This window comes from Centruroides sculpturatus, unplaced genomic scaffold (genome assembly GCF_000671375.1).
Source record: "Centruroides sculpturatus isolate CEXI.00-Female unplaced genomic scaffold, Cexi_2.0 scaffold117, whole genome shotgun sequence".
Lineage (NCBI taxonomy): Eukaryota > Metazoa > Arthropoda > Arachnida > Scorpiones > Buthidae > Centruroides > Centruroides sculpturatus.
This window is the reverse complement of record NW_019384308.1, coordinates 206,240-220,650: the sequence shown is the minus strand read 5'-3', so window position 1 is coordinate 220,650 and position 14,411 is coordinate 206,240. Positions and strand designations below refer to the sequence as shown.

General features: G+C 33.5%; 1 protein-coding gene across 5 annotated transcripts in view; it reads left to right on the top strand.

Annotated features, from left to right (window-relative positions):
* The window catches only part of LOC111620157 (sialin-like), a 59,456-nt gene that overhangs the window by 31,303 nt on the left and 13,742 nt on the right, over window positions 1-14,411 (top strand). For 3 of the 5 annotated variants that reach the window (XM_023362040.1, XM_023362069.1, XM_023362055.1), the window contains 4 exons: window positions 3,096-3,172; window positions 12,737-12,825; window positions 13,582-13,784; window positions 13,862-14,073. In XM_023362040.1, coding sequence (XP_023217808.1) covers window positions 12,768-12,825; window positions 13,582-13,784; window positions 13,862-14,073 — 473 coding nt within the window. In that variant the 5' untranslated portion in view covers window positions 3,096-3,172; window positions 12,737-12,767. Of the gene's footprint in view, window positions 1-3,095; window positions 3,173-8,481; window positions 9,272-12,736; window positions 12,826-13,581; window positions 13,785-13,861; window positions 14,074-14,411 lie in introns of those variants that run through there. The other 2 variants (XM_023362088.1, XM_023362079.1) reach the window with 2 other exon arrangements.

Here is a 14,411-nt window from a genome sequence, read left to right as displayed (position 1 = left end):
ATATTTTACAAGTAAACATATTTTGAAATCTAGAATATATCAGTAACTAGAAGGACTTCATCCCACAATATACAGTGTTTTATCTACGCCTATAATCTATTCATTGGTGTTGGAATAGCTAACGATACCCGTTTTAATATGTAAGGTTATTCACTCGGGACTGCAAATATTTCCATAAAAATCTACTCTTTTTTAAATCTTTCTTTCCTGTGAAACTGTTACAGACATTACTTGGAATGGCGAATACTCTTTAAACGGAACTGAAAACAACCGGGCACAAAAACTGCGTCCAGTTTAAAGAGGTGTCCTTAAATACACACTTGATTACGTATTGTCATACCTTTTTAACAGTTCAATTTAGAGAGGTATCCGGGATAAGAGTGTTTAACTTGTCAGGTTTTACTCTATATGACATTTTACTTTTAGTTTGATAGAACATACCGAATTTGCATCACAATTCAATTCTATAGTTTCGATGTACTCAATACAGATTGGGTCGGAACTTCGTTACATGGCCAAGACCCCGTTTAAAAAGTGTTTCACTTTACATTTTCTCTTCGATTATATAATCGGATAATTTGTTATTAAATAATTGTGTAATGTGTCCCGATATTATACTGTAATTTTCTTTACCGGAAATGAAGTAATTTATGTATTATATAGGATTACACGTTTACTTATAACTCAATATAATTTTATAATAATTCTGTAGTTGCCATACTTCGTGTGTTATAAAAACTCGGTTTGCATTTACAGGACCGTGTATCAGATTGACACTGCTAAGAGTTAATGGTATGATTTTTAAACTATCCTCTTTCAAAACATCTTTTTATATAACTTTAGATATTTCAAAAGGATTATTTTTATTGCCGTGCTATGTGAGCATGATTTTAATAAGATTACTTTGATTTTTCTATTTCTTCTTGACCAATACCTTCCGAGTAAATTATTTAGAGAAGGAAGAATTCTATAAATGAATGAATCCTCGAGCACCTATCACGATATAATTTAATAAAACAGGAACAGACAATATTCAAGTTGGAAAATGGGAGATAAACATACCCTACTGTCTTCTATTCGATTCTCGAGGACTTTACGAAATAAATATTAGAAATTATCATAATATTAATAACCCTACACCTGATAGCTACCCGATAAAAATCCGTCTACACACACATTAAAGGATACAGAAAAGAAAGAATATGCCATACAAAATTTTTTACTATCTGACATACCCGGCTTCTCTCGGAAAACACCCAGAAGGGGGTGCAGCTGCGTCCTAGGTATCCCCAAATCTGCCCTTGTACAGTGTTACGTCAGTTTTGCTCAACAGTGAATAAGTGGTAGAACCATTAAACACAGGTCATGGTTCTCTCCTGATCTCCTGTTTGGAAGATCACATTGTTGCGTTGCATCAAACCAAACGTTACGTTTTAATTGTTACTAGTACTCTGAATAAGTAAACCTACCGAAAAGAATTCATTTTTATGCTAGGATCTTGCTTTGTTTTGTTACTTAATATCATCATTTAGATTCTGAGAATCGTTACTTTTCCCATTATAATAAATTAAAAAAAAAAAAAAAACATTTAGACTATTCATAAACTGCATCCTTCACATTTACTTTTATCATCAGGTTGAGGTTTAATGTGGAGTGGCAATGATTGACAAATAAATATCGTTGTAAAAAATCAATCCAAGCAAAACACTATGAAACATAATGCCGATATTCAGCTTTGTAACTATGTCAAGATCAAACGATTTTTTAAGATTATAATTACTGATAAATCTAATAGAAGAAGATGGGAACTGCATCTCAAAGTAACTGTTTACATCACTAATTTTTGTCGATTAGAATCTGAAACGTGTACTAAATTCGGGACCGTTTATGCACTTTCGAGGCCCCCCACGCAATTTCTTTAGTGGTATTATATAGATACACAGACAGTAATAAGACATAGTGTAAGGCGAGAACGGGTGTGTCCACGCATTAATGCGTTTCTAGATAAATTTCGTGTACTTTAATTAATCTAAATAATTGTTTGAATCGGCTTCCACGTAGTATTTAAATCTAGCTAAAATATTTCTGGACATATCTTCTGCCCATATTTAACCCTATAAGTTTTCAGCTGCCCTTATAAAAAAATCAGTCTATCAGTGACCGGTGGATAAAGCCATTAAACATCGTTGGCCGGTCGCGGGTTCGCGCCTCACCAGCGTGGATTTTCTTCATGTCTAATTGTAATCAAGGCAATTTAATTTAAACCAAAATACCATTTTTTTAAAATCTGTTTTAACTTTGTTTACAGGAATGCTTCCCGATGCTAATTAATAAATGTTTATTACCATTCAGTAAACATTAATCCACTTAAACAAGGCTATGACGTCACGAAAGGTTAAATCTATTAAGCAATGACGCTAACCCCTTTTATTTATACATGATCTAATTCTATTCAAGTGGGCTTACTCCCGCTCCGTTCTTTGCCATCACATGGTGGAAGTAATTAACTACTCTATCATACATTAATAATAAAATATATTCTCGATTATCCGGGACACTTAATTAAAAATAATGCCCCCAAAATGAAGAGACGATCGTTTAAAACATTGGACGTAACAGTACACACCAAGCATTGTTATATGGAGGTCAGCAGAACCTTAGGGAAAGCCAAGTGACCAAACCTCTCCCGATCTCTGAAAGGCCCTAATAGAATATATAATCTATTGATATATAGTGTTTTTTTTTTATTTTTAAATATTTTATATGATTATACGGGATCTTCTACATTATCCGGGATTCCGGATAATCAATAAGCGACAAGTTTGTCATGGCATTATTCAGTAAATGTACTAAAAATAATTATGTTCCCGATTACTAGATGGCAGCATTTTCTCATAAAATATATTTAAAAAAATATATAATTTATTCAAATATTATTTCCAAGTAATATTTAAAAATGCGATTTTAACGGTTTTAATTTCATTTAAATAATTTTTGAACAGAGATTTAAATTTATTTAAAACTTGAACGCGATTAAAGCATGCGAGAATAACGTAATAATTTGAATTAACAAGTTATTTCTTTTTCATTTCCAGCACTTAACGCGAATTTAGAAAAATTCTTCAACTTTAATGAGCGACACGCAGCACAGCAAAACACAAAGAAGCGAAGGGTGAGTCGAAATTATTTTCCCTTTATTAATATAATTTTATCTTCGTTACTTCGCATTAAATGTATTAAGAAACAAGAAAATAATCTTGCCAATGGGTCGTAATACGAATTGACATTATGTCACGTGAGGTCGTGTCGAAATTTTCGGTACTAAAAATTTGCTAAATCATTCGTTGGTCCCCCTCACCGGAGCGATTTAAATCATAATTCTCTTCCGTTTATGCAATATTCTTCTTGTTTTTTAAACCAATATCTTCGTATGTGGACCCAAAATTTTGGATATTTACGTAATTCATTCTCCTGCGTGCCATGGGTGTAAATTCTGTAAGTGTATACATATTCATATAATATACTTTTTAGTTTTCCTAGTGATAGTCTACAAGTATTATATATAAACATTTTTTTCTGTTACTTTTTAATGTATTTTAATTAATAATTAATTATATTTGTTTACTATAAGCACACGAATCGGCGTAAATCATATTCTAAATTAAATACTCGAATCCAAAAAAAGAACCGAAGTCGATGGCCATCCCGACAACATTGAAACAATTAAAGAATTCTTCCCGCAGATGGCACTGTACTACTATTGAAAGTAAGCCAACGGGGTCCAGAACGTGCTATGCACGTGATTTTTCAAATTTTAAAATAAATCTATTATTAAAAAAAAAAAAAAAACAAAGTTTTCCAAACTAGCTTAAGCCATTACTGCTTCAATGAACGTCATGTTTGCAGTATGAGATGCGAATCGGAGTATAATCCGCACATACCGTTCGATGGCTTTTTTTTTTACCATACTTATTAATTTCGTGCATTCTGATATTTCGTTTTCTAATTTTTCTCGCATTTTTTGGATGGTAACAGTCACCGTTGCTTCAAAAATAAAAATTTCCCCGTCAGGCTTTGAGTTTGGTCGAACCAATGGTGCACTAATTCGAACCTTACTGGTTCACAATGCGTTACTCCGTAACCAGGTAGGTCTGCACATCACTTGCTTGACGTCTGTAAACCGTTTTAAGTGTCCTTTAACTCGTCTGTTGCAATACATCACGCCTATTGCTATAGGTGAGTTATCTTAGTTATACCCTCTATTTATAACAGTAAAGTGACCAGTAATTTTAAACGGCCTCGACACACAGTACGAAAGTTAAAAAACAAAACATAAAAAAGCTTTAAATTTTTTGGCTATGTCAGCCAAAATGAGACCGTGGCCAAAATTCCCACGAAATCGCGCGCTTACTTTACAACTTTTTAACTTTGACCCATTTGCGATTAATTCGGTGCCGTCGTTAGTTTTGACTATCAGCAATAAAAATTTCCCTAGTTTACTCCAGTTTTATGGCAGAATTTCTAACTCCTCTTCCATAAATCTTAGTTTTTTGGCTCCGCTCCAAAATAAATATATACAATACCAAGTATAAATGCGGTTAGATTCGATTCATGATTTATATTGCAGAAATTATCTCCTATCTGTATCATTCTCCTTCTGACAAGTCAAGTTCAAGTAGATAATGATGTTTATTCTTAACGCTGATTTTTCTTTCTTTTTTTTTTCTTTTTTCTTTCGAAATACAGCTTTATCACAGTTAGAAACCTCGCTTAAATAGAATGATGAATATTAATCGACGGAACTTACCTCCCCACCGATTATAAATCAATTTATTTAATCATTCGTTAATTGTCGTGGAGTGAAATTAAAGAATCGCATTGTTTTTCTATTACAGTAAAAACCTGTGTAAATCGGAATCCGCACGGTTTTCCCAGTTTGGCAAATTTCCGTTTCGAACGGGTTTCTTTTTAATCGATTCATACCGAAGAATTTTTTCTACTTAGGCAGGTTTCCGTTTTATTGAGGTTCCGTTTTGGACAGGTTGTACTGTATAGAAGCTGCTTTTTTGTGCGCTTTGAGAAAGATGATGAATATTTTTGGTTATAAGGTAGGCCTACTAGAAATATTTAGATTTTCATGCCCTTTAGCTGATGAGTGCACAAGACGATGAATAATTCCGAATTTAAGTTACCAACAGAATGAGTTAGCATTAATGTAAAATTCACGAAATAAGAAATATTTTAATCTTTCACGCAATCTCGTAAAGTAAAAATAGAAATAATAATAATAATTATTATTATTAGCGATAACGTGGGATGAAGATGACACTCGGGAATAATAATAATAATAATAATTATTATTATTATTTCTATTTTTACTTTACGAGATTGCGTGAAAGATTAAAATATTTCTTATTTCGTGAATTTTACATTAATGCTAACTCATTCTGTTGGTAACTTAAATTCGGAATTATTCATCGTCTTGTGCACTCATCAGCTAAAGGNATTATTATAATCCCGAGTGTCATCTTCATCCTACGTTATCGCTTCCATAAATACTCGCATCCAACTCTGAACAGAAACTTAAATCGATGTCAAAAAATAACGTAAAGTATTTTTTTAATAGGCTAAAAACAGAAATTTCTATTTATAACTACAAAAAAATTATCGATTTAAAACTGAAAGCAAGCAATGACTCATCCAATAATAATCTTCGTTTCAGTTTCAAACTAGCGAATAAAACGTTTCGTCACTTTCCCAGTACCGAACAATACCTTTCTATTTTTAAATACTTTACTAGTCAATAATATTTATATCCGTATCAGCTTCCTATTTATTATATTTGTTATCGAATGAATGAAAGTTTAGGCTGTTCTACTGATAATTGCATATATTTTTATTAATAAGTTAAAATTCTTTGTGCTCCTCCTCCCTAAATCGCTCTTTCTTGTCCTCTCGTGAAAGTTTTGCATCGAAAAAAGTAAATAATATTGACACTATTTTATAGGACGTATGTAAAGATAAACTTTATTATTACGAAAGCAGTTTAGATAAGTATAAACAGTTCGCAACTCGTCGTTGTATTAAATACACTAGCGTTAGTCAATAAAAATTACAATTATTCATTTAATATTCTCATTAGCGTAACTGGGGATGGATCAAAACCCCCTTACCTTTGTAAATAAATAAGTACAGGAACAAGATTTGAACGAGGCAAATTTACTTGAACACGTGTCTAACACTTATGTTAACGCAAGTTTACACTTCATCTAGTGTTACTGGGGTGAAGTTAGGTTCTAATCCGGGCTCTCTTAATATCGTTACTAAATATTTTTCTAATGATCTTTTCCTACTTACAGCCAAAATTTCTGTGATAAATTTCTCACACCAAACTATTGCCTTTTTTTAATTAATCGAACGCAGGCTTAACTAATTGTTTAGCTTTCTGTTGATCATAATAGTCCATCTTTTTAAATAAGTTATTTATTGTGAGAACTTTAATTTTCTTAATTAGCCTTCGCATAATTGATGATTTTCTATTGAGTGTGACGTTTTAGGAAACTAATAAACTAAGTATTGTTTCTTACCTGACTTTCCTACTTATAACACTAGCCAACTTACCTCTTTACTGAAATTCCTTTAAGGTTTGCAATTAGAACCTTATGTTACTCAATAAATTTATTATTTTTTTTCTATTAAACAAAAGTTTGTTTTAAACACAGAATGAATCCGACATACCGTCTAGTCTATAAATTTCCAAAATACATTTTGAGTTTATCTGAATTGTTAAGTAACCAACCAAATACAAGCGAACATCTGTTTAATGCTACTCCTTGTTTGCCTACGAAGTTGGCATTAAATTGAAGTATCTCAAACAATAAGAACTATATATACACAAGTTTGAAAGAATTTCCAATTATGTATCACATATCACGTGATACTTCACACATTATTGGAATTATGCTGTGTAAAGCAATGAAAAATGTTACTTAACTAATCGTTTACCTTAAGTATGATCCATATTTGCCTCAACAAACAAATTTTGCCCTGTTTCTTTAACTAATTATTTATGAAATGTTCTTATTTCTTCTTCTGTCGCTTATAAAATCTTTCTTAAACTTACCTTGCAGAACATTTTAACAATCCAACTTATAAATTTAAAATTTTCTTATTCACTTATGGTTAACAAGAATCAAACAAATATGTTGTTCTTGTTAACACTGTACTTTATATCAAGTCTACTTACAAATTTGAACGATCAGTTAATAAAAACCCTTTCGACTAGTCGTCATTGAATAACTATTACAGGAAAAAATATATATATATTAAAAAATACCAGTTTAAACGGGTTTAAACTGAAAAAGAAAATAGTATTATCTCCGTCGTTGTCGATTCTCTTAAATCTTACTTTACAACAGCCGTAAATCAGTTGTTCTCTCGTTTTCTCTTAAATTATGTCTATCTTAAAACCTCTTGGTTGTGTAAGAGTCGATACTCGACCTTGATGAGAGCTTGGTAACAACCGAGATAAACAGTACTTTTGTCAATAGAAATTACTCTAACAATAATTTCAATTAATTTAAATCTGGCGAACAGACATTCCGACGGAAAGCAGGAGGAAAAATTACAATTCTGTAGAAATCCGAGAAATAATAAATACAATTAGATTTTCTTGCAACCGACAGACATTCCAACGCTTTTTTTTTTCCTTTTTACTTTATATTTTGATGTGCAATTTTAAGAATTATGAAATGCGGCAAATGCTGTGTACACCTGTTTCATAATTGAATTTCGATTTGTTCGACTGGAAAATTCTTGTATTGTATAACGCAGTAGGCCGAATTTTAAATAACTTTATGCAATTGTTACTTAATATAAAACCCATAAAGAGAAAATTTACTTAGAAAATACATTTTAGCAATTATTTTTTAATTTAATTTTTAGATTTATCAGGTATTTTCCACAAAAGACGTTCGAAAATTGTTTACTAAAGCTTTAGAACGATTGAATTAAGATGTATCTGGTGTATTCTCGTGTTGATAAAGTAAAAATCTGTACACAAAAGCAGGAGATTTCAACCTCCTAACTCAATTAAAACATACAAATTAGATGTTGAACAGTTATTTTGTGAATATTTTTGTGATTTTTAAGCTCTATTTTCAATAGTTTCGTTAATTATTCAAATATTACTATTTTTCCACAAAAACTGCTACTAAATTTAAGTTTCAGTGTCTGGTTTGATGCAAAAGGCGATAAAAACTAAAAGAATGTGAATTTTATGAGCTCTTATCGCATTAAATATACTTAATCTTTCTTAGAAATATATCTTTGAAAATGCTACCACACCATTGAGTTAAACAATACAACATAATTTCGTTAATAAATGTTGGATTCTTAACAATTTACGACTTTAAAAAAATTCTAGAGTTTTATTTCAGCAAAAATAACTGGAAATATGCCGTAAAAATCTACCAAAAAAAAGAAAAAAAAATTAAAAAACGTTTCCGTCTCCACACAAGAGTCAGAACCAAAAATTCTTTATTTCTTCGTTTCAAGGGTTATATCGAATTAAATTAAAAAGAAAAAATATCGGACAGTACTTGATATAATCTGTCAAAAGTCACAAAAAACGCCTTGTTAGATTCAATTAACATGGCAAATAAGAGCGTCCTTCTCCGGCTCGACCACAAACAGGTCCAAGGACTCGAAGAGTACATGGACCCACTCCACGTCTCTATCCTGACCGAATGCCATCAAAGAGGAACGTGTAATGGCCGCCACAAACACTCCGGATTACCTTTATAAAGCGGGGCATTCTTGCAGTTGGAGCCTTTCTCACTCATGGACGTGCTTCATCTGTCGGCAGGACATCTTCGGTGTCAATGTATTCGATCCTATCTATATTTATATAAGAGGCGATATAGAGGTAAAATGACCTCGTGCACTCTGAACTCGTCCTCTCTAGCCCGTGACGTCAACACGATTCTTTCCATCCTGCCCAGCCATTGAGTTCAGGTAGAGTGGCCCGGAACGGTTAAGGGAACCCGTGCTCTCCATGGCATCACCGAATTGGACGGTCCGGCCCTGGATCCGTTGACGTCACCCGCATTCAAACCGGATGATACATTAGTCTTCGTTTGTCCTTCATCTTTCCACTAGTTGTAAGTGTTTTCCCTCTTTCTTAGTTAGATTTGGCTGCACTTTCCACCCGCTTCATGCTACGGATGCCGAAAAATTTTGCCAATCTTTCCCACTGCTGAACCCCCAAGAAGTAAGTTTGCTTCTTTAATTTCTCTTGAAATTTTGGGTTTAACGCGGGAGGAAACTTTACAGCTACCAAAATCTTAATTATAAATTCGTTTAAAGCGGGAGGGGCAAGTTCTGACTACACTCGACCGGTGCGGAAATTTACCAGATTAGCCATTTTACGGAAAAAAATCGGGTACCTCGAGTAAGAAAAAGCACAAAAATTCAGCAGATGACCTTCCGATAAAGAGGATAAATCTAAAGAAATTTATGTTAATTGGGATACAAAGAGGATAATTTTCGAGTAAGTAATTCCTTCCTGTCTTTTTTCTCCAAGCAATAAACAAAAAATAAAAATAAAAAAACATTATGTGAGAAACGTTCGACTTTAACCTTGCTTAAAGGTTGGATGTAGTTTTCGAAAAGAAGAGCACAAAGAAGAGTTTGCTACATAATCGCTTGATCGATATATATATAAATACGGCAAATAGCGGTGATGAAAATGATCAGATAAGTAATATGACCTCCCTGTACCTCATGCATTTTACGTTAGATAAACGAATTCCGTCCGAAGGAAAGGAAAAAAAAATTCTTAAGCCACACTCAAATAGCAGGAAGGACGAGTGAATTTTTTGTGGCACTCCCTTCCTCCATTGAACGTCGAGGACGTTTGAACCGTAATGGATCCCGATAAGAAAACTCGGTGGAAAAATACCAAAAAAGAATTAGCGCCGTGCCGGATAATTTCTTAAGTATATAGCTAAAGTCTTGTTTATAAAAGGAAGAAAAAATAAGTCGCGACCCAAAAGATAAACTTCCATATGCTACTTTTCTGAGATACCAAGAGATTGATTTTCCTAACCCGGTGCCACCATTGAAGACCAATTAAGTGCTCTATCAAACGCACCGTAATTTTAACTTCAGATAGATTATTTCGTACAGTAAAATGGCCATAAAAAATCTGAATTGACACTTCTGAAAATTAGCTTCTGTTCGATTCCTCTTGATGTAAAACGATAACCAATGATGATAGACGAGTCGCGTTTTTCGTGGTTCCATCGTAAAATATGCAGATTGTACTACTTTATTGTGATTCTAGTTAAAACGAAGCTCTGTTTACTGTGTTGGTATTGTCGCAGTTTGTATTTACGTAACACGGGATCGGGAACTTAGCTTAAGTTTCCTTGGGAGCGCACGAAATTAGCAGCTTTGTTTATACTCCGTCTATTTATTGCAGTTAACAGCTTTTACTCGGCTTAGATAAAATTGATAAAATAGCTGGTTAGTACAATAATTTCGCGTCATTATTTAATCGTGTGACAACGTAGATTTGCACTAGAGCTAAAAACTGAAGAGAACTCGCTAATTTAAAATGGAATTAGCACCAAAAACTCGACACGTGCGTTTAATTCTAAACCACGACAATTGCGTAACTTGACTGATATTCGGGGCATTAACGCATTAAACAAAATAGTTTAATGATAATTTTAATCATTTATCCAAAATATTAAGTACTGTATATAGTAACTGTATACAAAAAAAAATAGTTTAGAACAACTGTTAGTAAATATTAGCAATAGCAAATTGTCAGTCGGTATAAAAATACGAGAAAAATACTTTACCACATCTTTTAAAATTTACTTCGATATTTTTATATGGATTAACAATAAATTGCTTCATACAAACGAAAATTATGTAATAAGTAGATATTACTGCTAGCTATTTAACTGCTTGCGTGGCAAATGACACCTTAATCTCCGTTTACTTAGTATCTAAACGGCAAGGAAATACAAAAACAGAAAGGGAAAAAAATCGTTTTATCTTTAACGAATCTATAAATATGACAATTTCTTTAGTAATTCTGTTAAATTTCGTTAATTCGTTTTCGTATACGAGTAAAAAAATCATTGCAGACAAAATATCATTCTTACTCGCTACTACTGCAGCCTTGGTATTTTCTGTAATACTGCAAATTACATTTGCAATAAGAGAATATTGTGTTAGCGTATATTTAATTAGAAGCGCGTCTATAATAGTTATCATAATACTTTATTAAACAACAGCTGTTATCACAGATCGTCTACGTTAATGTTTAAACGCGTCCTAGTATTTACACGTACCCCTTTCTAAATCAACAATACTTTTTGTTTTTTAAACAAATGCTCCTACTGACCACCTGAGTTTGTACTATCCATACTTATACAGGGTGTTTATACACTTATATGGAGAAGGGGTCGTACTTTGAGGATTTGCAACGTACTGCACTACATTGCAAATTCGACAAGTTACTTCCATATTGTTAACATTTTTTGAAGCACCCTGTATATTGCAAAACTGAAAATTCGATGTAAAATGCTTGTAGTCTTCACGCTCACTTACTACAAAGTAAACGAGCACGAGATAAACATCTCTTATTACTGTTAAGTACTATCTTAGGAATACAGTTAACAGATTTAAAAAAATAATTTAAATCTTCGGCCTCAACCTCGCTAATTGTAACATTTCGAAGACGGCTACAATAATAAATATTTCGAATTTCCCTTTAATATTGAGGTGATCCGTAAATTACGTAACGTTGTTTTTATACTTTTCAACACCATGCCATTCCCTACAAAGCTACTCGGAAATTACGTAATCGTATCCTCGATCGATCCTCTTAATTGTACTAAGGAATAATGCCCAGCACGGGGTACCGAACGTATAATTTTATTGTATGACGCGAAAAAAACAGTAATATAAACAGTACGGTTCGCTAGCAACACTTCGGAAGCAAAACTGGAATCATTCTGCTACCTACCCAGGGTTGAGACGTAACGTTTTTGTACACACGCTCACCCTTGTAACGATTGCCCGAATACCCACCCACATATTTGCATTACATAATTTATGGACTCGGCTTAAAGCGAATCGTTAATACCCCTTTAAAGTGAATCAATAGTGATTCATTTCTTTCCTTACGATGCTTAATGTACGAATCTGTAACTCAACCTGGAGCCTTATTTGAAGGAAAATTCCTACGAAGGAATTTTTCTCTGATATTTTAGCAAGAGGGGTTCAACAAACGTAACGATTTCGATTTTGTAAAGTCGAAAAACACGCAACGCGAAATTTCGTTAGACTCGCTAACACCCGGCTATAACATAACAACAACAACTTTACATAAGAATACGAATCGAATAAATATATTATTTATGCGCACATTTTTGCAATATTTAATACATATTTTTGCGAAACTGTGCAATAAATCAGGAGTAAAATGTGATTAGGATCCCACACGAAAGAAATACGAGAATTACACGACCCGCTGTGACTAAACGGTGGCTAGGAGAATATCTCCTAAAATTTGTTAATCCGACTTGTCATTTTGATATTGATAATGAATGCTTTATCAGGGATATTCCGCTTTATCAGGGATATTCCACTTTATCAGCTAATATCACGCCGGTTAGTGCGTTACAAATGACTATATAAAGTATTGTTCTCTTTGCAGTGACAATTAGGACCATACGAATATCCAAAATATGGCATCACTAGACAAGATGGAATCCAAGTCGTCCACCACGGCCGAAAAACCCACAGGTAAGTCCAGCTTTTTTGAAAATTAATCGGGATATCGCGGCACGGTCTGATAAAAACATTTCTTGTGTATCAAGAAAAATCACGTTTCTTGTTAGATTTAATTATCTAAGAAACAGAATACAAATTTCTAACCATCCTCTGTATTTTCGATATACTGCAGGCCTCAGAAAATTAAGCTTCTGAGCCCTTCTCGACCTCCTAGAGGTCCCGCTATACTAGAATAACTAGCCTTAAATTTCGCCATATTTTAATCAAGTGTCGACAATTTTATTTAATACAGTAGTTGAAATTCTTACTAAATAATTTCGATTTTAAAAAGTTGGGATCTGGGAAAGTGAAAAAAAAAAAAAATAGTCAAGGTCGATTCACACGGAGCGCCAACACTACGAGAACATTGCGTCATCGATAATCTACCAATCGTATTGTCTATATCCCTGTCTGACCAATCATACGTCGAATCCTACGATCGCTTCTGCAACAGATTGTTATAAACCAAATTTAACGTGTTTGTTTTTATTCTGTTATTCGAAATGCGGAGATCGATTACACATAACGCGTTTATTACGAGAGGTACGTTTAGGTTCTCGACTGCTTCTAGAACAAGACACACAGAATAATCCCTCTCCAACACCATAAATTGTACGAATTATTCATAATCTAAAAAAATAAGCCAGAAATTTGGGATCTACTTGAAGCAGTTGAAGGTGAATACCCATGTAAAACTTAGAGTATACATCAAGTCGTTTCTACTTTCAGAATGGATCCCCACCAGATACGTGCTGACATTTTTAACCTTCTGGAGTCTGTGCCTGCTCTACACTCATAGAGTCGTTCTCAACTTAGCCATTGTGGCTATGGTCAATTTAACCGCTTTGGAATCTCACGAAGTTAACACTACCCTATCGGACGAATGTCCGGATACGCTAGCTTACGAAAATACAACCTATAGGTATCGAGAGGTAAGCCAATCGCGTGATGACCTTTATAAATTTCGTCAGCCAAGATTTGGTACAATATTTTGCTGATTTTTTTCCAGGGATATTTCATGTGGAGTCCCTCCGTTCAGGGTATTATCTTGGGAGCTTATTACTATGGCTTCATTACTACGCAACTGTTGGGAGGGTGGCTTACCGACATGATAGGGGCCAAGAGAATTTTCGCGGGTTCACTTCTGCTGTCGTCGCTAACAGTTTTGGCCACACCGTTCGGTGCCAACATGGGTATTCCCGTCATTACTTCGTTGAGAGTGATGACNAACAGTACACACCAAGCATTGTTATATGGAGGTCAGCAGAACCTTAGGGAAAGCCAAGTGACCAAACCTCTCCCGATCTCTGAAAGGCCCTAATAGAATATATAATCTATTGATATATAGTGTTTTTTTTTTATTTTTAAATATTTTATATGATTATACGGGATCTTCTACATTATCCGGGATTCCGGATAATCAATAAGCGACAAGTTTGTCATGGCATTATTCAGTAAATGTACTAAAAATAATTATGTTCCCGATTACTAGATGGCAGCATTTTCTCATAAAATATATTTAAAAAAATATATAATTTATTCAAATATTATTTCCAAGT